Below are 10316 nucleotides of genomic sequence, written 5' to 3' on the forward strand. Positions count from 1 at the left end.
TCCTTGAATGAAATTTAAAAGATACAATGACATTGGACTGGGAATTTATTTTTATAATTTGAGAAAAAAAAATGTTCAACTTCTTTCTGTATGAGCCATAGAAGTTGCTCATTTTTCTAGATGGAGAGAATATATTTTGTCCACTGCCAACCAAATGGAGGGGGAGAGGGGAAAACGCTCCGTAAATTTATATTAGTCGGATCAATGAGTTCTGAAAATTACATGAACTCGCTGCCGAAATTCTAGGAATGATCTCACATGTAGAAATTTAAAGTAGCAAGAAGCAACCAATTTTAATCCATCCAACAAAGCAACTCAACACCATTTCAAGTAAAATTGGAATTAATAATCTCATCAATCATCATCATACATTCGATTCGATACAACTATCCACTCTGTTTTGGCAAGAACTATATGCTTTGCCACCCTGAAATATGGGGCATCCAAAGAATGATTTACTTCATGGAGCATCGCTCAATACAACAATTTGTGAGAACTAATTGCTACTCTAGCAAAATTGCAACCCAGAAAAATGTGGGATCTCGAAAAGGATGAAGCTTCAAATGAATCACATTTTTTTACGAGAAAACTGCTGAGCTGATCTAACTTGGATGTCTTTCGTGAATACATTTGTAACAGCAAAAAGCATAAGGACAAACACAACTTGAGCACTCATAATTCCGAAATGGCTAATGCTGTTGCCAATTTCCATCCAGCTTCCTTTATTTCGGACCTATTACCAATCAGAAAACAAGTAAGATGGATCCTAACCATGATGAATCCCCAGAATCATGTTCCTGGAGATAAAACAGTCAAAAGCATGAAAGAGAAAAATTCAAAGCTGTTGAAGATTATGACAGAGAAGAACATATTGGTACTGGGAATCCTACGTTTTTCAAGCAAGACACATTGGATAGAAAATAGGTAGAAAAACATATGAGAATTGCACCATAGGAGGAATAAGACGGTCTTACCAGGAAGAAGAAATGGATTGTCATTACATCAGAGCACAAGATCACCAGAAAATAGCATCCCAACAATGGAACTTGCACCAATTTAGTGATTGCACTAAACGCACATCTGCAGTTAATGCCCAACAGAAAATAAAAGTCATCCATGGTACACAACTGATCTCATCAAGACCAAGAATTCCAAAATATTTCTACTTGTTCTTGGTCTCCAAAAATTCTAAAGACTTCTTGATGTATAAATATAGGTTCCTATAATGCACTTTGTTCTCAGTGAAGATCGGCTAGTTCTTGTGCTCTGCAAATAAGGCTAGACAAGATATGCTAAAGCTTATGGGAAGATAAGGATACCTTGATCCAATGGATCCCAAATGACCAACAAACATATGATGTAAATGTAGGTAGATTCAAAGACGGTTTCCATTGGCACCAGAATGAAGATAGGACAGGACAACTATCTTAAGAGTTTGAATTAGCTTACCATATAGTATTAGCCAACACGTATTTTAAAACAGGGAATGCACTTGATAACTTATAAGAGTGCAGTAATCATGACCAAATAAACTTCATCCATACTAGAAGAAATGACAGTTCTACATGTAAAGGCTGCAAGGTAATACCAAGAAGAAAGCCAACCACCCAACATAGAAAGATGGTGTAATACCCTGTAGATTTCTACTCTCTAGTTATGGCTAACACAACTAATAACGCGATTAAGGTGCCACAAGAGTGTTCAACACTCAAAAGTTGTGTTTGGAAAGTAATATGGATGTTTGGAAATGAGGAGGAATGGATTAAAGCAAGTGGAGAACAATTTGGAGTTGGAAATAATTTGGATATTTTCGTGGAAAACAGCAGCCACCGTAGTAGCGGTCGAATTTGGGCGCTGCAACGCTTCAACAATATTTTCTAGTTGCTCCAGGCTGCGACGAGCATCTCAACGGGTGAAAGTTGAGCGCTGCAACAGGCAATACTTGAAGCCAATATTTTAAATATGTAAGAGGGGTTGGTAAATTTCACATCTTATTTGGACGAATTTGAGAGAGAAAAACAACCCCCAAGCCCTAGAAACTCCAAGACAAGATCTCCACCACAATCATTGGATTACAGTAGTTTTCCATCCAAACTGTTAATAAGGAAAATTTGCAAGTTGTACTTACATGACAAGTATGAATGGTATCAACAACTTGAAAATAAGTAACGCCGCCATCAGAAAAGGCTGCAAAAAACAGGAACAGTCCCATATGTCACCATATGCAAATGAAAGGCAAATAAGGAATAAAGGATTCATAAACAAGGATGTTCAGTTCCACTTACACTGAAAATAGTGATGAACCGATACACAGAGGAGATCTCAAAACTTGCAATACTTGCAAAATTACCAGTTCCAAAGAATGCAATATTGAAAAAGACCATCTAAAAAGAAGAAATTTCATCAGCAATTTAAGACGCTTCAATATAACTATTTGGATATATGCAAAGACAACAGAGCTAGATGCATACACCCCCAAAGTATTAAATTAACAAGGCTAAAAACAATGTCAATGTCTTTCTTTTTTCCATAACTACAACACCATTAAGAAAAAACAGAACGTAAAACTTACAAAGGTTAATGGGATCCTCATATCAGATAACTCCAGACACCTATTATCATCCTCCATGGATTTGACTGGAGCTGATGATCTGAACTTGCTTATATGGAGATAAGCATTTTCCGCCAGAATCCATGCTATAAGTGCAAGACTGAGAGCACCATAGAAGACTGCTTCATAGCTGCAAGAGATTCAAAAGCTTTCAAATTCTGACTCATAATGTTATAAAATTGAATCTACTCCTAGCCTAAGCAACAAAATGATGGAGGTACCCGATTGATAGAAGCAGGAAAGGAGGTGCAACGCCAAGGAAAATGGAAGTCAGCCTGGACAAGAGACCAGTAGCTGAAAAGAGTGGGAGTATCATCGAGAAGCCTAAAGAAACAAGTCAAATGATAAATAAAGGATTGTTGAAATGTTCACAAAGAAAACAAAATATGTGAAATTTCAGGCTGAAGAACAGTAAATAGTGAAAGGAATAGTTATACAGAAACAAAATTAGACAGGAAAAGCTTCATAAAGTTTATCATTAAAATGAACCAAAAGAGCCTGAAAAATGAATGCAAGAGTAACAAAGGACAGTCTGATATGCAACAAGGTGATACATTACCATAAACTAGTAGATGTTTACCAAAAATATTATTTCTTTATGACAGGATACAGCCTAGTAATTATTCATAAAATCACATGGAAGGAAGTTGTCATTGAAGTCTTACAATCTCTTTGTAATCTGTGCAGACTCACAAGTGATCTACAATCTCTTTGTAATCTGTGCAGACTTAACAAAGTCTGGATAGCATACATTTTATTAGAACAAGTATTAAGAAAATGTAAAATCTCACCACTTTGAATTCACTGTTTAACATCCCATCGCATTAACAAAACAAACAATTGAAGGAATAAATTGGTGTAAGGGCTACATTAATTGTGTTCATAGGATATCCGAGAACAATTCTAAGACTGAGCTACACTAGCATACGGATAAAAGAAAAAAAGAATACCAGCAAAGGACCAATTCACCAGTTGGTGGAGGACTAACAATTCCTGCTTCTCTGTTCTATGAGTAGTTGAAAGCCAAACCATCAGAGATGCCAAGCCAACCAAAAGGATCTACTCCCAACGAAGAAAAAAAAATTCCAAAATCTCTCAGTAAAAGCTTAAGATAATTTAGACAAGATTGCTCATAAACGACATTGCTTACCTGAAAGTGAAAGAGCAAGGGGAACTTGAGTTTCTTCGAGTCTTGTGCAACAAGACTAACCCAGTATCTGTTATCTTTAGCATGCGATTCCACATATCGAAGAACTATGCCAATTGTGATAATTATCACCGCCCCAGCAACCCTACATACAGAAGTTCAGCACATCAAATTCAATCGACCTACTACAAGTGGATCTGCAAGTTAAGATATTCAGTATGAAGTTACTTACACAAGCAGGGTATTTTCTGGAATTTGAGGGGGCATGAGAGTAAAAACCGACAAAAACCAACATGCCAGCCATACAAAGAATGGTACTCTAGATCTCATAGGTAATGATCTATACAGATAAAAAGGAACAGAAATCCCTGTAGTTAAGAAACACCAAGTATAGAACTTTCTATCTGTGAAGCTCTTCACCTGTAAGGTAACCACACACAATGATTAAAGAATCCAGATGGTCAAGAACAAATCCACTGCTGTATAAAGGAACATATATAGACTAGGAATAGAGCCTCACCAGAAGCTCAAGAATGATCACGGCAAAAACACCAGTTGCAATGAGTTTAAGATAGTAATCATTAACTCTCCCGCACAAGTATCTGCAAAATGCCTTGAGAAATTGATATTCACTAAATATTTGTGTCCACAAAAACATTGTCATCACGACGTATGCGTGATAAAGGGGAGGAGATTTTTCAACCAACAGAAGAGTGCATGCTACTCCCATCAATAGCCCTCCTAAAAGATGTATCTGCCATACAAAAAGAATATAAGCAAGAGCTTGGGAATCAATTGGTCAGATAACAATTCTTTCTAGTATCACCTTACGAATGACTGTCAAGAATATCCACCTATTTTTGTGGGAGGACGACACGTGTTCTAATAACATCAATTTCTAAATGCCAAAATAGTATAATAAGAAAAGGCATGAATATGCCAATAGAGGACCGTGATAATATAAGTTTTTAAGAATTTCCCTTATGAGAAGTCCCAGATGAACTCTTGATCCAATCAGTGTTATCAAAAGAGAAAAGCGCAAAAAAACTCTAACGTCCGTTGGGTCTTTAAACGCAAAGCACAAATAAAGTGTGGCTTTAATGAAAAGACGCAAATGGATATAAAATATATATTTAGTCCAAGACTAATATTATAAGCACGAATAACAAATATATGGACAAAGACACTGAAATAAAAATAATCAATAAAGTGAAATATTAATTGTTTAGTGCCGCCTCTTCAAGAACCACTCATTGGCAAGGTTTGTATGTCTTAAAGCCTTGATGACGACAGTGAAGCGCATATTAAGCGAGGTGCCTCGTTTCAGGCTTAAGCATGCCTTTGAGGCTTTGACAACACTGGATTCAATAGCTTTGGAGATCAGGCAGATTAGAGACAAAATATAACCAAATATGGTCCCCAAGATGGGTGTGACTTTCATGGAACATCTTAGAAAAAGAAGAAAGGAGAAACCTTTGAGGGTTGAAAGAAAAAAAAAACGAGAGAATATATGTCTAAATGAACATCAGGTGTCATTACTCCCACTTTGCTCTTAGATTTCAATTTCTTTCCTTAGTAAGTCTTAACTTTCTAAAGTTTTGGTGGAAAACCTGCTCCTCCCATTTACAATGCATAGATAAAGTGATTACGGTCTCACCTTTGAACTTTCTGGAACTATGAAATAATTATCTTTTACGATATAGGAACATGTGTAATTTTGGCATATCAATATTTGTCACTAGATGTACTCTATCTCAACGAGGTAGCAAAACAACCGGACAACCCTTTGTATATCTCCGCCTCGAATAAAAATCATATATCAACAGTCAAGATATTTTTGTTGGTTTTAGTTTGGATAGAGAAAATTACTTGAACTTGCAGAACACGAATACTTTTCATGCATAAATGCTTTTATATGTCCAATTTCCTCCTCCCTTTTTCCTACTAATCTATCATACTCTCAACACCAAAAAGACAGATAATTTATTTTGAACCTTCCCTTTACAACCCTCCTCTAACCAACACACACAAAGAAATACACAACAGCACGTGCATATAGAGTAAAACAGGTACCTTAACTGTACTTCTTGGATTAGGTACTTGCTCCTTGCTAAAAATATTTGCAGGTAGGGATGTATAAGATTGCAAGACATGGAGTATCACATAGATCATCCAACCAACATAGCCAAGAGTGATTACAGTCATCAGCATCAGCCAATCATATGTCTGGAAATAGTGAAGTCCTTGAAGTGCCAAGCTCCTAAGCTGTTCAGACAGTTTCATTGCAGTTTCATACTCTTTGAGAGAAATCAGTTGCTCAATTTCACGCAATAGTGATGAATAACTAGCCAAGGGCTTGAAAGGCTTGATGTATAATGAGGTCGACTGCTTTAACTCTACATATTTGTCAAGGATGCTCAAAAGATGAAATGAAAAATCAAGGCTGTTCTTAGTATTTTTAGAATGTGAAAACAGGACAAGCCCCACACCCCAGTTTTACATTGATGAAGCAGTTTGGAATGACAGAATAGGAATTAATTTTATCACTTTGCCCCTCTATTGGTCTAAGAATTGGTAACTTGTCCTAATTCTAATATATGTTATACTTCAATCGAAATTGTTCTACCAGTTACTTCTATTTTGACTGACATTTTCTTTTAATAAGATTCTATGTTAACTGACATTTAAAACTCTGAAAGGTGTGAAGTGCAACAAAAAGAAAATTAGGAAATAACATGTAAGATGAGTGAGGCAGAATGAAATTAGAAGTAAAAAAAATCTAAGTTATAGGGAAGGATACGTGACTTTCGAAGGAACTGATTGAGGATTTGCTTTGTATTGGCTAGCACAGATTCAACTTCTTCTGCCTGGACATAAAAGTGATTGTAAGACCTGCATTCGATCTCAATACAAAGAACACAATAGTGCCAAAGAACCAGCAAACCAGTATATCTCTCCCAATCCATCACACAGTCGTACCGTGCAAAATAGACAGGGAACTTATAGTAATGCAGCTACCTTGTTCAGATTCATGTACTGAAGAGGCAGATTGCCAACCGAGTTGACAGGACATGGCAGACCAAGAAGAGTGGACTGCAATTTTTAGAGATAATATCAGAGTCAGACTTTAGAAGAAGTTGATATGATAGAAAGGCACTTCAAAGATAGGACTTTCAGAAGAGGACAAGGTAATCGACCATCAGTGGTGCTATGTCAGCTTGATTAACATCCAACCTCGTCATGCCACTGAGGCCCCATTCTGAGGGTGTTTCTGTATCATGCAGATGGTCATCAATAAAGCGAGCAGTATTTTCGTGATGGTCACTGCGGGAAATTGGCAAGGGATTCCCGACACCGGCTCCCCATGCCACAAGAGGTGTGTCCGTGTTTGTTGGGTGTCCGTCTCCATGACTCCCTGTACCAAAAATTGCTATGAATCAAAATGCTACATTACACTGTAGTTGCTCAATCACAGAACAAACATAGCAAAAGATCCAGGTAATTAAACACAAACATCACTTGCTGAGAAAGTGAAGATTTTCTCTATCATGAAAACAGCTTAACTTGTGTGCATAGTGTACTTATCAAATGATCATATATATAAACTGTTTTCTGTGCTGTGTTTACATGGTCAAATGTCTATTACACTCATTAGGAAATAGAAAAACAATTGAGCGTCATTCAAACCTTTGTCACTCATTCCATGATCTGCTGTAAATATATATGCGGTCTGATTGTCTTTGAAGTAGTCCTGCACAAGATTGTAAACCTTTTCCGCTATCTTGTCAACCACTTTAACATTATTTAGATAGATGGATGAAAAGGGCTTATGTGCATGACCATTGGAATCACAGCCAAGCAGATGCAGAAAAACAACAAGTTTGTCTTGTTCTAGTAGCTGCTTCAATTTGGGGTCTTTATTGGAGCTATTCAAGAGGTTCTGGAATTGATCGAATGACCACTCATCCAAAAAAGAAGCATCTGCATGTAACACTATCAAATTGATAAATTGGTATTTGGTAAACTGACTAGCAAGAACCAAAAAGTTGGTGGCTACACTGATTGTTCCAAGGAGAGAAAATCAGGGCTCTACCAAATGAAACATAATATCATTTTCGTAATCACATAACCTTGTGAAAACTACTAGCATGTAATATATATTTAATATAAACGGATACTTAAAACTGTAACGCACCAGTTGCAAAATCCTCAAATTCATGTGGATATGAATTCCAAGTGCTATGGGGCAAGGCCCCACAGAATATGGGAACAATATCTGGGCTACCATAGGAAAATGTATGCCGGCTCTGATTAAATACTGAATCAAACTCAACCGGATTTGCCTTCCAACCTGCGAAATTATTGAGCTTGTTGAGGTTGAGAGGCAGTTGGTTAAACAAGAAATATATAAAAGCCTTACCTTTAGTGACAGCACTAGGATCTTCATAAAACCCGGCAATTATAGCAACATGTCCAGGCCTAGATTCCGTTGGAGGACGAGCATGAGACACTCCCCATCGACCTTTTTTCCTAATAATGTTCCTCAAGAATGGAGCTCTGTAACCTCCCTCTGAATCCGGCTCGTAAAACTTATCAGCCCGTAAACCATCGGCTGCAATTTATCAACAAAAAAGAAAAAGCAATCACCCACTGGCCAATTCAATGCAAGAAAAATTAAAAAACATGAACTGAATATATTTCATTGTGTCAAATCGTCGAGCAAGTTGTATGCAAGTGCAACGCACCAACCAGAAGAATAAGGCGCTTAGCTGGGGCACCGATACGAGGTGGGACAGGGTCCATTCCATGAACAATAGGGGTTTTGAAGTAAATATCGAAGATACTTAACATGTACACTGCATGAAGTACAACCCCAAGAACCACCAACCATTTCTCTTTTCTGCTCAGCCATTTCTGCTTATTCCGAGCAGTATTAATGGCGGATCTCCGGCCATCTCTCTTTCCGGCTCCCAAGATCCCATCGGTCCTCATGACCTGTGTATCTACTATCAGTTCTCCGTCTTCCAATTTCCAAGTTGGTCGATCTATGGCGTTTCTTTCTGTTTGATGTCCCAACTGTAGTTACTAATTAACAACTCTGTTAAACCCAAAATTCCAGTAATTATTGTAGTGATTTTGACCAATTCTGCCAACACTTGCGGTTATATTTGGTATAGTTTATTATTCAAGGATTACCCAAATTTTCATTTATTTGTTTTTGAGAAAGATTCAATGCAAACAATGACAATTTTTTTTCCTGTATACAAGGATCCTGTTTTTTAAAATGAAATTGTCATCAAAGCCTTTGGTGTTAGGGGTCTGGTTTGACCCTTGTCTTTTTCCTAATATAATTACATAATTAGAGAGGACAAACTTGGGAAATTATGTTGTCATGTTAGACGTAAAAACTGCGACACAAAAATAGAATAGTTAAGAGAAGCAAACTGTAATGGCAGATAGTTTTATTGATTTATATTTTGATCAATAAGACATTTGGAAGCTTTCAAGCATATTGAATTTATATATATTTCTAGATTTGTGAACAAAATAGCTGATAGTTTAACTAGATACTCTATTTCTTTGTTGAAAGAAATCTCTTTTCCCAAGTTGAATCATTCAGGATGCAAAAGATATGTTTAAACTATGTATTTTGTTGATACAATAATAAATGTTTTGGAAAAAAAAAATCAGCATTACTTTGGGAGAATGCTCAATTTTACACAAGCTTTGTCAACTTATTACCACAATCTTTCCCACGAGTTTGAGGTGATTTTAAGTTCTTTTTTCAAATAAGAGGCAACGTCGTGTATTTGTATTCATAGACATAATAAAACGCAAGCAAACTGACTATGGCTTCCACTGGAAAATGGACACTGAGTGAACTTGAATTGACATGACACAAATACACCTTAACTGATAACAAGAAAACAGACACAGGTCACACATTAACTTGAGAAACTTGAAACATTGGAGGATCGAAAATCCAAGTGTCAAACTCTGTGTTTGAGGAGAAAAAGAAACATGGACATGCCAATGCTCAGAAAACCAAGCAATATTTGCTGAGTCGAAACGAATCCATTTGGTGATGCATTAGAGTTGTCTGAAGGACCCCCTGGAGTTGGAGTAGGTGCTCCTACTTGTTGTGCTCTCACAGCTAAATTAGCCATGAAGATAAGCATAATTGCTGCTACAAAAACAAACCTTTGGAGGGCCATCTTTGCCTATTTGAAGGAAATTAAGGTGGTTGTTCGAAATCTGCTTGTCCCAGGTTCTCAGACAAGCTATTTATAGGAAAATGCATGCCTTTCACAATTGTTTAATGGGAAAGGGGTCAAAAATACCCCTCAACTTTGGTTTATTGTTTGACTACGCCCTCGCCGTTAAAATGAAGTTATTTTTACCCCTCCCGTTACTAATTTCACCAAATTTACCCCTCAATTGGATGGAAAACCCAAATCAATTAAAATTACCCAATTTCAATTAAATAACCCATTTTTTTCTCTTTTTAATCCGAACCCGACCCATTTATACCAAATTAAAACCCCAAATCAAGCTCCG

General features: G+C 36.9%; 1 protein-coding gene across 1 annotated transcript; it reads right to left on the reverse strand.

Annotated features, from left to right (window-relative positions):
• Positions 1–324: 324 nt before the first annotated feature.
• LOC102581340 (GPI ethanolamine phosphate transferase 1) lies at positions 325–8995 on the reverse strand. Its single transcript, XM_015307205.1, has 18 exons — positions 8504–8995; positions 8179–8370; positions 7954–8109; positions 7446–7739; positions 6956–7173; positions 6777–6851; positions 6559–6625; positions 5832–6154; positions 4279–4512; positions 3991–4178; positions 3762–3903; positions 3562–3670; positions 2833–2935; positions 2573–2741; positions 2286–2384; positions 2129–2187; positions 975–1080; positions 325–733 (listed from the first exon to the last, which is right to left on the reverse strand). Exons 1-18 carry the CDS (start codon positions 8748–8750, stop codon positions 569–571), a joined length of 2946 nt encoding a protein of 981 aa, XP_015162691.1. The 5' UTR covers positions 8751–8995; the 3' UTR covers positions 325–568.
• Positions 8996–10316: the final 1321 nt, after the last annotated feature.

The sequence above is a fragment of the Solanum tuberosum genome, unplaced genomic scaffold (assembly GCF_000226075.1).
Source record: "Solanum tuberosum cultivar DM 1-3 516 R44 unplaced genomic scaffold, SolTub_3.0 scf00004, whole genome shotgun sequence".
In the NCBI taxonomy this organism is placed as follows: domain Eukaryota; kingdom Viridiplantae; phylum Streptophyta; class Magnoliopsida; order Solanales; family Solanaceae; genus Solanum; species Solanum tuberosum.

Coding starts and splice junctions, on each gene's coding strand:
- LOC102581340 (XM_015307205.1), bottom strand. CDS start 8,750: ATGAGGACCGATGGGATCTTGGGAGCCGGAAAGAGAGATGGCCGGAGA. Junction 8,371..8,503: donor GCGCCTTATTCTTCTGGTTG/GTGCGTTGCACT, acceptor GATAAATTGCAG/CCGATGGTTTACGGGCTGAT. Junction 2,936..3,561: donor GGTGAATTGGTCCTTTGCTG/GTATTCTTTTTT, acceptor TTGTTTCTTTAG/GCTTCTCGATGATACTCCCA.